Genomic DNA, 15,628 nt, shown 5'->3' with positions numbered 1-15,628 from the left:
AGGGTCTGGAGTGATCTATGTGGTAAAAACAGCAATCTTGAAATTCTTGTGTTGGTAATGATAGAGTTACTGGCTCAGATGGTCAGTGGACAACTGACAGGAGGTACAACTCTAGAAAAATGACAATTCTGATAGAGACAAAGCATGAGATGCTAAAAAGACAGCTCCTTTCTACAGGAGTAGAGCAAATGTCTAGGGTATCACATACTCAACTCATAATTAATGCCACGTTCTTTGTATTTTCTTATTTCAGTCTCTCCTTCCTATATTGTTTATTTGACTGAAGAATGTATCATTTTTCATTTATGAGTTTCTCTATAAATGCCTGCTACATATGAAATGAAAGTAAGTAATGAAGGCATAACAATGAAAAAAATCTGCATACATATTAGAGGAAAAGCTACATTGGAGAAGTAATTGCTTGTTTTCTGAGACAGGGTCTTGCTATATTGCCCAAACTAGTCTCTGCTTTGGGGTTTACACACTCCTATTTTAAAGAGAATTTTTAATATGAAACCAAGTAATTTCAAAATGTAAAGGTGACAGTGAGGACCAAAAAGGCAGTTGTCAACAGAAAGCAAGCCCTGTACTAGTCAACATATGGTAGAGCTAGTTCAAGCAGATCATTAAAAAGAAGCCCAAGTCTAGAATACCTTAAAGTTTGTTCTCCTGGTTCCTGCATCTTGGGTTTTTTTCACCTGCAAAGATCAGCACACACAGAAATCAGTGCAGTGATCTGATTCTGAAACCCTAGTTGTTCAAACACAGTTGGCTCTCAGTATCTCGGGGGCAGGTTCCAGAAACCTTCACTGATAGCAAAATCTGTACAGTCAAGTCCTTTATATTAGAATGCACAGTTCTCATGTACTTCAAGCCATCTCTAAATGACTGACAATATAGAATATATAACCGTATGTGAATAGTTGTTATACTGCATTATTTAGGAAATAAGAATGTCTATATAATATGTGTACTAAAAAATTGTTTTGCTCATTATATTTACCTTCAGTTGGTTGAATTTACATATTGACACCTGGTAGAAAAGGCTGACTATACATTAAACCATAGGCCACAGCTGGAATGTGCTGGTGTAGGACATACTCCCCTATACTGTCCACTTCATTATGAAAATTTTAAAACTGTGCTAACTTCAGGAATTTGATGGGGATGAGCTGCTAAACCCAACTGCCTCAGACACAAAATCATGTACATTAAATTACACACAACATACACTTATTCCTATGTTTTCTACTCACCAGAAATCTGGTAACAAACGAAGGGGAATGATCCCATCTACTTAAAGCATTTTTTGTCCCTTAAATACATGGGGGCATAAAGCCAGCATTCTTCAGTCATAGTGTAACATGGCAAAACAGGAAATAAAATGGCAGACTCTCTTATTTTTTTTGGAAAAACAGCATAGAGCAAATACTTCTAGCAGGCCACAATTGGCTAACAGTGAGGGGGCAAACCATCAATGTTATCAGGAACAACCTTACAAAACACAGCAACCCTATCTACAGACGGAGGCCCCTTTCTCTCTGACTGTGTAAGCCTCTACCTGAAGAGGAGGAAACAGAGTGACTAAACACAGAAAATACCCAAAGACTAGCTCAGAGATAAAGCACCCACTTAGCGTGAGCGGGGTCCTGCATTCAATCTTTAGTACCAGATACAACAAAACAAAACAAGACAACAACACCTATCATACCTACAAAAAAGGAAGAAAAAGAGAGAGAGAGAGGTGAGGGCTCACTGCAATTTATAGAGTGAGCATCCATAAAGAAATAGTTCTTATTCTCTGGTGCTTTGAAGAATTTGTCTCAAATTCTTCATATTCTAAAAGTTTAAACTGTCAACATTACTGCAGAATGTCATACTCTTCTCTAAAGTCCTCAGTTTTAGGATGCTGTCAATGAGGCGACATTAAAGCAGCACCTCCTCTTCCATCCCTCCCTGCCATCGCTGTCGAATGAAACAGCAACAACCAGTAAGCAGTGCACTTCTGTGCAGCTGATCCAAACGTCTCTCTCATTCACTGGGACTTTTTCAGAGATGATTGACACTGGCCTGGTAATTGTGTTTCTACGTCTCAGGTCACCCAGACAGCTGATTATGGGAGCGCAGGACTGTACTCTGAGCACTCAGAGGCAAAAGCAGGAGGACTGCCAGTAGTTTAAGGACAGCCTAGATACAAACTGGGATTTTGTCTCAAAGAAACAAAGTGGGTTCGTGAGGTAAAACTTCTTAGTCTGGAAGGTCAGAACTCATTCAAAATCCTATAAGCTGGATATGGTGGCACACTCCGGTCATCTTGGCACTTAGGAGGCTTGAGGCAGGGAGCTGGCTCATGAGGATCAAGCCAGTCTGGGCTTCTGAGTGAGACACTGCCTCCAAAACAGAAAGAAGGGCGGTTCAGGGAGGCTCTCTTTACAGCCTCCAGAGACTCCCCTTCCTGGAAGAGAGAGAGTGGCATTCAGTTCAGGAGTCAGTCGTTCAGTCTCGGCGGTCTGGGGCAGAGGCACTTGTTCTATCATGTTAAGGATCTCTACTCCAAGCTGTGAACTCACGCTTTCTTAGAGTCTGTACCTGTCTACTTGGCTTCTACTAGAGGACAAAGCTGTAACTCCCCAGAACCTAGCTCCCTCTATCTAATTCAAATACTCCTTTTTTTAGATGCTGTTTTTGAGACAGAGTCTCCTGTAGCCCTTAGAACATGTTGACTTAAGAACATGTTAGGCAGCAGAGGATGAGCTTGAACTCCTGATTCTCCTGTCTCCACTCTCCAAATGTCTCCATTAGGGTTTCCATCAATGTGATAAACACCACGACCAAAGCAACTTGGGAGCAAAGGATTTATTTCATCTTACACTTCCTTTACTATTTGCAGAGTGCTGCTACAGGCAAATAGAGATGGGGGCCATTTTCTCAACCGGGGTTCCTCCTCTCAGATGACCCTAGCTTCTGCAAAGTTAAGAAAAAAACTAACCAGTACACCAGGTGCTGGGATTCCTAGTCTGCACAGGCGTGGCTGGTTGTTTCCCATCCTAAATCACAAAACAGCCTGCTGGAATCATGTTAATGAGTCACACCATTCTGTCTGCCTCATCTTTACGTAGAAAATCTTAATGAAGCTGGTGCTCATGTCTTCCCTTAGATGCTTTCTGCCTCCACACTGACACTGCTACTTCACCCTGTTATCTGACAGGAACGCTGTTGTCTTTTCCAATGGCACTGACATGTCTACGTGGTCACACACACAGATACCAGGAGCACAAGCAAATAGGAAAGGGACTTTCTGTAACGATCACCACACAACAGACATACTGGCATTAAAGCGCTTCAGTTTCTTACCTTCGTCTAACATTTAGGCTTTGCATATAAAGTTATAGAAACTAAGCAGAGTGAGAAGGGAGGGAAGCAGAGCAGAAGAGGTGAGCCGTTATCAGGTTAGTCTCACCGTTGTTACTTTAACCAGATAGGGAGTAAACTAACAATTTCTACTTCGACAGTATGTCAACATTTACGTAAGTCTTTCTGAATTTATGAGTAGACTTTTGTCCTACTACATTAAACACTCAGTGATATGATATGATATGATATGATATGATATGATATGATATATTGTCCCGTCTATAGTTCAGCTGTTTGTTTCAACAGTGCACATCCTATATACTGTTCAAGATGATTGCAACCCTATTACTCCCCAATTATTAACAACTCACCAAGGACAGAGAGCACATTGAAAAGTCTCAAAAGGTATTTGTATGAGTTGCTGTGTCTTCCTAACTTTAACAGTTACCTTAGCTGAGAGGGCTAACAGAAAGGCAAAGTAATCACGAGTATGCAACTCTCAACACATAAAGAAAAAGGCAATATTCACTTGGCAATGCTGAGTGTACTAAACAGATTCCCTAGCATGAAGTTAGCCAAATTTTAGTTTAAAACATGCAACATGCCAGGTAAGGCAGTATACATCTGTGATCCTAACCTGGGAAGCCGAGGTAAGAGCATCACATATTTGAGGCTACCGGAGGCTGCGTATAGCAAGACTCCATCTCAAGAACAAAACAAAAGAACATACAACATTGCCTTCTCAGAGGGAAACTGCTAAGGGGTCTGTTCTTTATTCCCATTTCTAATCTGGATTCTGTAAATATAATTAGTAATATTCAAATCTCTTCAAATCAGCTTTTCTACCATCAACCTGTATCAACTTGAACTTGGAAACACTCACCGGTTGCTCTGGTGGGTCTTGTTCTTCTTCCATGAGGACCACAATCTTAAGTGACTGGACTGCAGGTCTCTGCAGTCTTCACAAACTGTTTGTACAAAGAGAGGAATGCAAAGCTTTATAGACTCGTAAAGCATTATCATCGAGGCCATCAGAGAACTTTTTAATATTTTGCTACACAAGCTTTCTACGTTAGTTCCGATCTCAAAATCTCAAACTTGCACGTTTGCACTTCGACACCGACACGCTGTTCCAAGTCACGAGAGCTGTACGCAAAGACTTCTGTAAACGCTGCAAAAGCCAGCATGTGGAGCCACTCCTGCCGGTTACTACAGTGCCTACTGCATTAGACACTTTGCAATGACAGCCATGTGCAGATAATAAAACAATTTATTTAAGGATTAGGGTTACATTTAAAATGATAGAGACTGGCCTAGCAGGTCAGTAAGTTATGATAACATCTAACCTGTTTTAATGTGGAACATTTACATAACTTTTAACACAGACACACGGAATCGCTTTAAGTAGGACAAACTGGAAAATCAATTAAATACATCACAATCAACTATCTGTCTATATGTAATCAAGTTAAATGAAAATGTAATTCTTTAGGATTTTAATAAGGCAGGTAAAGTGAAACCTTAAATATGAGAATTAAGGAAAAATAATTATGTAAAGCTAGGATCCAGTTTAATGTGAAATAATGAACCTCCACTAAATATACTAAGTAATTATTGAAATAAATCTTTACTTTTCAAAGCCTGCTCCTCTGGTCCTAAATTTTAATCAAAAGAAAAAAAAAAAAAAAAAACACAATACATTCTTTGACTGCTAAGAGGAGATACGTTATAAAAGCAAAATACTCCACTCCTGCTCCACTGAGGCTGGCTCCTTCTCGGACAGTCCCGCACCTCACCTGTGTGGCTTCTACCACAAGCCAACCTGACATACAGACAGAGTGAGTTCACAGCCCTGCTGCTGCAACAGCGAACCAAGAGCAGGGCAAACCAAAGCCTTTGTCTCTGCTGGGGCCTACCCAACCCGTGTGGTTCTTTTGTACAATATGATATACTTTTCAGAGCCACATGTAAGAACAAGAAAAGGACAGAAAACAAGTTTAAAAAGTACAAGCAGACGAAACCTTTAACAATCAGATAATAGAGCTCGACTCCCTCCTCTGCTCTTAAATGTCAAAAGAAAAACAGAGTTTAAAGGTCAGAAGCACTTGATGCTCGGCGCGCTCACGTGTGGCTCATACGAAGCCTCAGAAGCTGGGCTGCAACTATGATGCAGACAACCTGCACCTAAGAATCACAAACCGCAAAACGAAAGCTCGCAGCTACAACCTTCCCTGGACTTGTTTTGCTCAACGCAGAGAAGCATAATCTATGTGACCATGAAACTGACTTTTATAACCGTAAAAAAGAAACTTTTTATCTTACTAGTTTATGATTGCCTTAAATTAAAATCTCTTTATGGATTCTTGCACTATGCAAATGTACATTAGTAAATATGTGATTTCAACCCAATAAGAGCCAACAAAATAGGAGAAGGTTGGGAAGCAGAATGTCTTCACTCTTCATTTGTTGAAATGTGCTAACTCTGTTTTCCCAATCAAAGGATAGAAATGTAAAAACTGCAATCTGAAGTTTTTTCAAGAATTTGCTCTTAGCAAAGAGGGAGAGAATCTCTTCCCTGTGACAGGGTTAAAATCCATATTGGGATTGAGGAAGGTAAGAGTAATTCTTAAAATTGATAGTCAATAATGTTTTTTAATTTGTTTTTAAACACAAAGCTTATTTTAAAAATATGAACATTAAAAGAGAATATATAAAAAGGGCAATACCTCTTAAAAGTAAGAAATATTACCTAAATATGCATAATCAAATATTCAAACTATCAAAAAAACATTAAAATCCTAAGCTAGTTGAGATGGATTTTGTAGTAAGTTATAAGGTAACTTTTTTATGAAAAAAAAAAAAATAATTCTCTCTACTTGTATTTCTTCTTTGAAAATAAACACTCTTGTTAACATCTTCAAAACTACCAATATCCTTCCTCTTAGCCTTTCAACTGAAGGGAATAAAAGGACAGTTTCCATAATTCAGAGAAAAAAAAACTTTGAAAACTAAGGCTTGATATTTTTAAGTAACTGGTTAAAATTATCACCGGTCATTTCCATGATTTTAAACAAAAGCTGGCTGTGGTGGCACACAGCTGCAATCCCAGCACTTAAGAGACCCGGGTGGGGATTATTGCAACTCTGAGGCCAGCCCAGGCCCCACAGGGAAACAGTCTCGGACACAGCCAACGGAAACAACCACACCACCAAAACCAACTCAGATCAAAGCACCGGAAGAAGAAATAATACAAGTTATTACAGCATCTCCTCAGATTCTGGCAATTATGATATCTGGAACACTTACACTTTCAAATATGTAGTGTTGTATGAAAGGAGAGAAGGTTAGCACTCCCCTTGACAAGGATGGAAGAGGCCCTTGGGCCTAACAACATGCACATGGTTAAGGCAAACATGTATTTTAGCAGATCTGTGAATAAAATGTATTAGTAACAACCAATTACATAATTCTAATAAAATACGCAGCTGAACACTATTGCTATCAATACAGTATTCATCCTTCCAATAATTTTTAAGTTGGAATATAAGAATCTGTTAAATAAAAGGATGCAAATATTGTTCTCATTTTCAGTATTTTATCAATGTGCTAAAATTGTATTATTTTGTTTTCATTTATTTTTTGTGATTCTAGAGAGCAAACCTGGGGCCTCACATCTTCTAACTGTACTAGTCTACCACTGAGCACATTATAGCTCAGCCATAAAGCTTTTAATAGTATGTCACAACTTTCTTGTTTAATTGACACAGGCTACATAACAGAAAGTCACACTCACAAGCAATCTAGGAAGCTGTATAACATAAACACAATTTTTGTTCCCAGTTTGAGTAATAAAAGCAGCACAGAGCTGCTGCAAAAAACCTTAGAATTCCCATATCCATGGACTGCCTCTAGTTTGCATATATTTTTATCATTAATGAAACCTGACATTGTTCTGTGCTAAGACAAAGACTGAAAAACACCAAATAATAATAGCTATGACACAGAAGTGAAACGCAGATTTCAATGCTGTAAAAATGAACGTAGAATTCAGTCAACAGCTGAGGGGGTTACAAACATACCGAGTTAATCTTTCAGTTTAAAAACATGTGGGTAAAGTCTCTCCACAACTTTCAAGTTTCGGTTCTTACTACTGGTTTCTTGATTTATCACCTTCTCTGAAGATGAGAATTCCTTAGTAGCCATAGGCCTTCATGGAAACATACATCCAAGTAACATGGGTTCAGTGAGTTATATTTAGGACACATATGTACATACAAATATATATATGCAGGTCATAGCAATTAATGAAAAAAGAGGCTATGAATCTGAAGGAGAGCAGAGAGGGTGTACAGGAAGGTTTGGAGAGAAAAAATAAAAGGGAGAAATGTTGCAATTAAATTACAATCTCAAAAATAAAAAACAAGAAAAATATAACATTGAGAAGAAAAAGATTTCCTAGGAGTTCACATTTCTCTACAGCGTCATGAAAAAGTTAAAAACTGGTTTGATTCTGTCCTTTTGTGAGATTTTTTTTTTTGGGGGGGGCGGGTGTAAGGGTCACACAATGTTGCCCAAGCTGGCCTAGAAACCCTGCACTCAAGCGACACCCCTGCCAGTGGTAGATATGCCTCTGCTCTGAGTCACCACTCCCACGCCAACATCATTTTCCTTCATTTGTTTATTTTGCGGGGGATAAGGGTCATGTGCGTGGCAAATGTGGAGCTCTCCTTCCACCATGTGGGTTCTGGGGATTCAACATCAGATTACCAGGCTTGGCAATGAGCGCTGTTACCAGCTGAGCTGTCTCACTGGCCCTGAAACAGCCAATTTTAAAAACACTATTGCAGTTTTTCATGTTCATAAACAAAGCCAAATCTTTTTATAATATCACAACAACTTATTTGCAAAGCTAAGAAGTTAGAAAGTAAATAATTAGTAATGAATATTTCAAAATTCTAGATTCCTACTTCATAATCTTTCTTTTATAGCTGGATCAACACACTTATCTTATGATCATAATGGCCATAATCAGAACTTGGTCTATTTCAATGTCCTATTGCGGCTCTTAAGAAGAAAGGAAATAAGTATATATTTATATATACTGTGCCTATGTAAAACCATGTATCACTCTTAATTACAATAATGCAAAAGATCTGAATATTGCTACAACAAAGAAACTTACAGGCAGTTAGGTATGCACAAAAATGTTTAAAGATTAACATAGTTCTTTTCAAATATCTATATAGCTACAAAGAAGGAACTTATAGGCAGTTAGATACACACAGAAATGTTCAAAGATTAACATAGTTCCTTTCTTTTCCTTTTTTCTTTTTCCCCAGACGTGATTTCTCTATGCACCCTGGCTAACTTGTGCTATACACTGGGCAGTGGGTGATGCCAAGTGGGAGCCTGCCTGAGGTTTTTTTTTTTTTTTTTTAAGATTTATTTATTTACTATGTGTACAGTATTCTTCCTGCATGTACACCTGCATGCCAGAAGAGGGCACCAGATCTCACTATAGATGGTTGTGAGCCACCATGTGGTTGCTGGGAATTGAACTCAGATCCTCTGGAAGAGCAGCCAGTGCTCTTAACCTCTGAGCCATCTCTCCAGCCCCCTGCCTGAGTTTGATACATTTGCTTTCAAACAAGTATATCAAGGCTTGTTCCAATACTTATATATTTACAGAAAATTATGGCAATAATAAATATTTGTGGGGAAAACAAGAATAGAGGCAATACAAACTGAAAGTCTTAGTACCAACTACAAAGAGGACAGAGCAGCAAGCAGGACTCCAGAGCATTGTGTTTTTCCTTTCACTGCCTCACTCATCTTTATCTCCCAACTATCCCAAAGACACAGGCAGCATCTTGGAGTCATGAGATTTAAACAATCTGTCAAAGATCAACAGAAATAATGTTATTGTAGATTAAAGTAGAAATCCAGTATAAAGAGACTAGAGGATAGTGATGACTAATGTCACCAAATGTTACTTTAAAAGGGTTAAAATATTTGGTGTGTCAATTCCCCCCTTCTCTCTTTCTCTCTCTCACACACAGCAGATTAGAAAAACACACTTGTGATCAAACCTAAAAAGCATTTAAAATCTGAGCTGTGGTAGTGGAGGCGGCAGGAGGAGCTCTACGAGGCTGGCCTGGTATACACTGCAAGTTCCAGGCCAGCCAGACTACTTATGGGCAACAGAAGTAAACAGAAGCAGGGGCCAGAGAGATGGCTCAGTGGTTAAGACATATGCATAAATAAATTTTTAAAAAGGTAAACAGAAGCAACAGATTAGCAGATCTATGTGAAATAAGCTGTCGTGCACTAAAACAACGTAAGATTCAGAGGTAAAATAAAGGCACCATCTGCATAGTTTGGATGGATAAAGTTTAACATCTAATACAAACTAAACCCTATCTATATCTACTGGTCACTGACGATTATGGGGCAAATCAAGACTGGGCACGTAAGCCCATCAAAGACTACAAACAAGGCAATTTAACTGCAAAGATCACATCCACTAATTGATAAAATACAAATTAGGTTCTACTTCACATACTCTGAAGTACCAAAAATAAGTTTAAATAAACCCCAAAAAATTATGTGGGTTAAGAAGATAAGCCACAAACAAAGATAAGGGCATGGTGGCACACATCCTTAGCCCCAGCACTGAGGAGATAGAGGCAGGTGGATCTCTGAGTTCAAGGCCAGCCTGGTCTACAGAGCAAGTTCCAGGACAGCCAGGGCCACACAAGGAAGTCCCATCTTGAAAAACCAAAATTAGGTAGGCAGAGATAGAGATAGAGATAGAGATATTTATAGAGAGAGAGAGAGAGAGAGAAAGAAAGAAAGAGAAAACACAAAACAAAATAGAATCAGCCTTTTGATATAAACCACTTAGGTGAATTTATGAAACAATATCCCACCTAACACTACATTTCTATTTGAACTAGGCTTGTTTCACTTAAAATGATAAACTACATAACATGTACTCACATGCAATAAACACAAATCTTTTTGACAAATAACTACTAAAAAGCTTCATGAGAGCCTTTTATTTGTGAAAATAGAGGATGAGACCATAAAGTTGCATAGGCACATCACACAACCAAGGTACAATGGTGAGGACATGTTAAAGCTATAATTTGCTTCTTAAATATTTAAAATTGCATCATTCTTCAATATCATAGTACTCAAGAGAAAAATTAAAACATTGTGATAAAGTAGAGTAGCAAGTAAGCTGACAAATAACAAACAAAAATGATCAAGCCAAAACCAGAAAATGTGGTAGGTATAAAACACACAGAAATGCTGTTTTGTTGTTGTTGTTTTGCTGCAGAAATGATTTATATTAATTTTTTAATTATTTTTATTTTGTGTAGACTGATGTCCTGCCTGCATGTATGTCTGTGTGAGGGTGTCAGATTCCTTGGAACTGGAGTTACAGACAGTTGTGAGCTGCCATGTGGGTGCCAGGAACTGAACAGCCACTGAGCTATCTTTCTGGCCCCCAGAAATGCTTCTTGAATTGAATTCTCAGATTTAAAAACTAAAACAAGTCCTAGGCCCAGGCGATAGTAGCACACACCTTTAATCCCAGCGCTTGGTGCTTGGTGAGGCAGAGGCAGGCGGATCTCTGTGAGTTCAAGACCAGCCTGGGCTACAGAGCAAGCTCCAGGATAGCCAGGACTACACAGAGAAACCCTGTCTCAAAAACAAAAAAGAAAAAAACAAAAAAATTCCTAAAGTAGAAAGTGCTACAGAAAACCAACAGCGATTTCTCTTCAGAGCTTTAAAAGCACAGTCTTTAATGACGTAAGAGCTGGCAGAGGTAGCAGTCTGAATGAAAATGGACCCTGTAGGCTCAGAGGTTTAAATGCTCGGCCCTTCATGAAACTGTTCTGGAAGGAGTGGGAGATGCTGTCTTGCTGGAGTAGGTATGGCCTTGTTGGAGGACAGCCTGGTTGGAGGTGTGCTTACGGCTTCAAGAGGCAAGGACCAGGCTTTCTCAGCTCTTGCAAGTTCTCTCCCATCTGATTCCTGCATGGTAATCATGGGTTAACCCTCTAAAAATGTAAAAAAAAAAAAAAAAAAAAAAGCCCCCAGTTTAATGCTTTTTTTTCCTCTTCAGAGTTGCCTTGGCCATGGGACCTCCTCACAGCAATTGAACAGCGACCAAAACAGCAGCTGAGTAAGAAAGGCAGGTTCTTCAGGGCCTAGAGAGACTGTCGGTGCTCTGCTCCAGTGACAGCATTATTATTATTATTATTGTTGTTGTTGTTGTTGTTGTTGTTATTTCATTTAGGGGCTTCTTTGCAACAACAGGATAGTATCACTTTAAAAATCTAAGTTCTACTTCCGCACTAGTTGTTTGTTTCTCTGGTCCCTTTTTTAAAGGCAAATCCAGGTTACAGATGTTGTTTTGGAGACACAATCTATGCAAGTCTGGCTGGCCTGGAACTCAGATATCTACCTGCTTCTGCCTCCCAAGTGCTGACATTGAAGACATGTGCCACCACAAGTGGCATGACGCATACTTTTAATCCTAATTTCATTCCTATCACCTAAACCCATCAATGTGGCCCACCAAAGACAATATCATGCTCATTAGTCTAAAAACTGATCTTGGTGCGCTGGAGAGATGGTTCAGTGGTTAACGGCACTGGCTGCTCTTCCAGAGGAACCAGGCTTGAGTCCCTGCACCCACACAGAACCTCACAGCCATCTGTAACTCCAGTTCCAGGGAATCTGGCCTCTGAGGACACCAGGCACACATACACATTAAAAAGAAAAGCAGACCTTGGAAAAAAATCATCATTAATTCTTAAAGCTGGTTATCAATGGAGGAGTACATCTGAACTTTAAATTCCCTTTGGCTAGAGACTATAAAAACTTCACTAGGTTTAGACTGAAAATATGCTTAAGAAGCAATTAAACATGATGGCATGACCTGTAATCCAAGTTTAGAAGACAGGAGGATCAGGAGTTCAAGGCCATTTTCAACTACATAGCAAATTCCAAAAGTTAGAGGAGGGAGCCAGGTGCAGTGACACATACATATAATCCCAGCACTCAGGAAGGCAAAGCACTGCGAATTTGAAGCCAGCATGGTTAACAAAGTGGATCCAGGACAGCCAAGGCTACACAGAGAAACCCTGTCTCAAAAAAAAAAAAAAAAAAAAGGAAGGAAAGAAGGTAATGGAGGGAAGGAAAGAAATATAAGAAATATAAAGTTCAGAAACAAAAAAGTTGAAAGTTATGCAGCAACTACTTCAAACCTAGAGGTAAAGAAGCCACTGAAGCCAGCTACAGTTACTGGGGTTATTTTCAAAGATGGGAAATGAGATCAAGCTGAAGAGAGGAGTCAGTGTCAGTGCAGGGGAGGACAGATAAACTTTCATAGGGGCTTGTCTCACCAGTTAAATCCTGAAAGCCCACCAGAAGGGTCTTTCCCTGTGGCATCTAGGTCTAACATGGACAACCTGCAAAGTTCTTGCTAAAAATAGGAGAAAGAGAGCAGCCCAATTTTGGAATATGCCATACAATGCTATGTGTGTGTATGAGGGAGACCAGACCAAAACAAAACAAAACAAAACAAAAGGAAAAGCCAATAATAAATGCTGCATTTGTTCTGTTCGTATTTAATTATTAATACTGAATTTTAGACTGAAAAGGCAAATGAGTCAAAGACTAAAAAAAAACTAAAGGGGGGGGGGTGATTATCCAAACCTTAGATCACAAAATTTAAGAAACGGGACATTAACCATTGTTAGGTCTGACCCTTTTCACATTACAGAATGATTTAAAACCTCCAGAGAATGTAAGGTGTCTTAAATGTCAAAATGAGAAAATGATGGTTTCTCAACTATGTTAACAACGCTAAGGAAAAACAAGTTAAAAGAATACTCTCACAACTCTTATCTGGCTTGGAAGGAAAGTTACTTTGAGTTACAGTGGCGAATGTCAGCAGAAAACTACCACCACACTATAAACCTGGAGCTGACCTCCCGATGCCCTCTGTCCTCTAACTTTAAATCCGTGCGGAGTGCGAACGGCCGAATTTTTCCCCAGCTGGGCACATCCATCCTCGTAAGACAAGAGGACACAAAACGGACAGGACGTACTGGAGACCTGTCAACTACCGAGCTCACAGCAGCCCCACGGCGAGCCGGCACCTGCTCGCTGCCGTTCAGAGCGTCCCGAAAGCCGCGGCCCCCGACCCGGAGGAGGAGACGCGGCGGCGCCGGGGCTCAGCGCCGAGCTGAGAAGGGGCGAGGGACCGGCGAGGGCCCCCGGAACGGCCCGAGGGACGCTGCGGGCAGCCGCGGCCCCGGACGCTGCACCGAGGCGCCGCGCCTGCGCCGCCGCCGGCGGGGACTCACCAGAGGCTGCAGACGCCCCGCGGCGCCGCAAGGGACCGCCTCGGACCCGCTCTGGAACCAACAGAGGGGCGGACACCGCGGCCTGAGCGCGACCCGGATGCGCATCCCTAGGAACCGGAAGTAGGCTACGGGGTCGCCTACCAAGCCCCACCCCGTGCCGCCCGAACCCGGAGGCCCTGCCCGCTGCTGGGGCGGAGAAAGGCGCGGCCTCGTCCCTCCGCCCGCCGAGGGCTGGCGCCGACTCCCTGGGGCCCGCGTGCTCGACGCTTTGTTGTCTTTTTTTTTTTGAGAGCTTCGCAGGACCCTGATGCTACTCGGCGGCGGCAGCCTGCGTGAAGAGGACTCACACCCGCCTTTCCTTTCCCCCTTCCCCCGCCCCCACCAAAAAAGCAAAGTTTCATGACGTAGCTCAGGCTGCTCTCGAACTCAAGATCCTTCTCTTAACGTACGCTCTTCAAAATGCGTGGGATTCCTACCGTAAAGGGACGGTGAGGTCCCAAAGTATCCAAAGCTAGGAAAGGAAAAATGGATGGGACGTTTTGAAGGCACTTGAAAGGCTAGCTCAAAGTGAACATTTTTATCCGAAAATTTAGTTTATACCTAGTATTATACCACCCTTGGAGCTGCCTTCATGTTTTGCACATTGTGTGAACTTTGGGGGCGGGGGGCTTTGTTGTAGTTGTTGTTTGGTTAGTGTTTTTTCCTTGACAGGGTTTTTCTGTGTAGCCCTGGCTGTCCTGGAACTCCCGCTGTAGACCAGGCTGGCCTCGAATTCAGATATCTGCCTGCTCCACCTCCTGAGTGCCGAGATTAACGGTATGCACTACTGCCCAGCTCAGGAACGTTTTTTTTAATGCTTCATTAATTTTAAAACACTACTCAAAGCCGGGCATGGTGGTACACACCTGTAATGCCAGCACTCGGGTAGGCAGAGGCAAGCAGATCTCTGTGAGTTCCAGGCCAGGCTCGTCTATAAAGCGAATCCAGGACAAGGCTACACAGAGAAACCCTGTCTTGAAAAAACAAAAAACAAACAAAACAAACAAACAAAAAAACCACCTCATATGTGGGCGAAAAATGGGGAGTCTTCAGGACATTCAATCTAAGGGAGAAAGACCCTCAAGAAAAAGAACTGAAAATTACAAATACATTAGATTAACCACAAAGTTAGGAAAAAACAAAAACAAAAAAAAACTAGCTTTTCAGTACAAATACAAAGACTTTTATTAACTGCTTCTATTTCAATGATTTTCTAAGCAACTAATTTTGGTAAGGCTCTTCGTCACTCTTTGTCACATACATCTAATTAACACAGTTAATTAACACAGATGCTTTCTTCAAAGTCTTTGCAGAATCTGCTCATTTACCGCCGGTGTTGGTATAAACCAGTCAATCTGTTATCCTAAGAACCCTGTTTATTTTCCTTCTACCCATCCCTCGCCACAGAAGCTCGAGCCTCCTTTTAGAGCCTTAATCAGATCACGTGCTTCTTCCAAGAGACCTTCTATCTCGGCGTGAAAGCCAAAATCTCTGCATCACCTACAGTCCCTACATTGCCTACATGACCATAGGACTTAACGCAGCGAGGAGAACTATAAGCTTGGACTTGGACTTCATCTTGTCATCCCTCCACTTAGACACAGGGGCCTCTGCTGTTCTTCAAGCCCGCAGGTTGGCTCAGGTGCTGCCTGCTTTCTGCTCCCTCTGCCTGGAGTGCTTCTCCCTAATACAGCTGTATCATTCACCTTGTCATCTCCTTCCCATTGGCCTTCCAGTGTGCCTTCTCAATGACACCAACTCCCACTCTGCTTTAAATGGGAGCACCATTATCTTCCTCTGCTTTCTTACCTACCGATTATTTTTCTCATGACATTTATCCAACAAGTTGC

The 15,628-nt window shown here is 41.0% G+C and overlaps 1 protein-coding gene and 1 pseudogene across 1 annotated transcript in view; one reads left to right on the top strand and one right to left on the bottom strand.

Annotated features, from left to right (window-relative positions):
* LOC132646072 (eyes absent homolog 3-like) overlaps positions 1–15,356 on the bottom strand; it is a 122,795-nt gene extending 107,439 nt beyond the window's left edge. Inside the window, 3 exon segments of the mRNA XM_060374201.1 lie at positions 4,238–4,322; positions 13,740–14,014; positions 15,301–15,356. Of these exon segments, the coding sequence (XP_060230184.1) occupies positions 4,238–4,322; positions 13,740–14,014; positions 15,301–15,356 (416 nt within the window).
* Positions 6,676–6,777, top strand: LOC132649828 (U6atac minor spliceosomal RNA; annotated as a pseudogene).
* Positions 15,357–15,628: the final 272 nt, after the last annotated feature.

The sequence above is a fragment of the Meriones unguiculatus genome, chromosome 21 (assembly GCF_030254825.1).
Source record: "Meriones unguiculatus strain TT.TT164.6M chromosome 21, Bangor_MerUng_6.1, whole genome shotgun sequence".
Taxonomy (NCBI): Eukaryota; Metazoa; Chordata; class Mammalia; order Rodentia; family Muridae; genus Meriones; species Meriones unguiculatus.
This window is presented reverse-complemented; position numbering and strand designations above follow the sequence as displayed.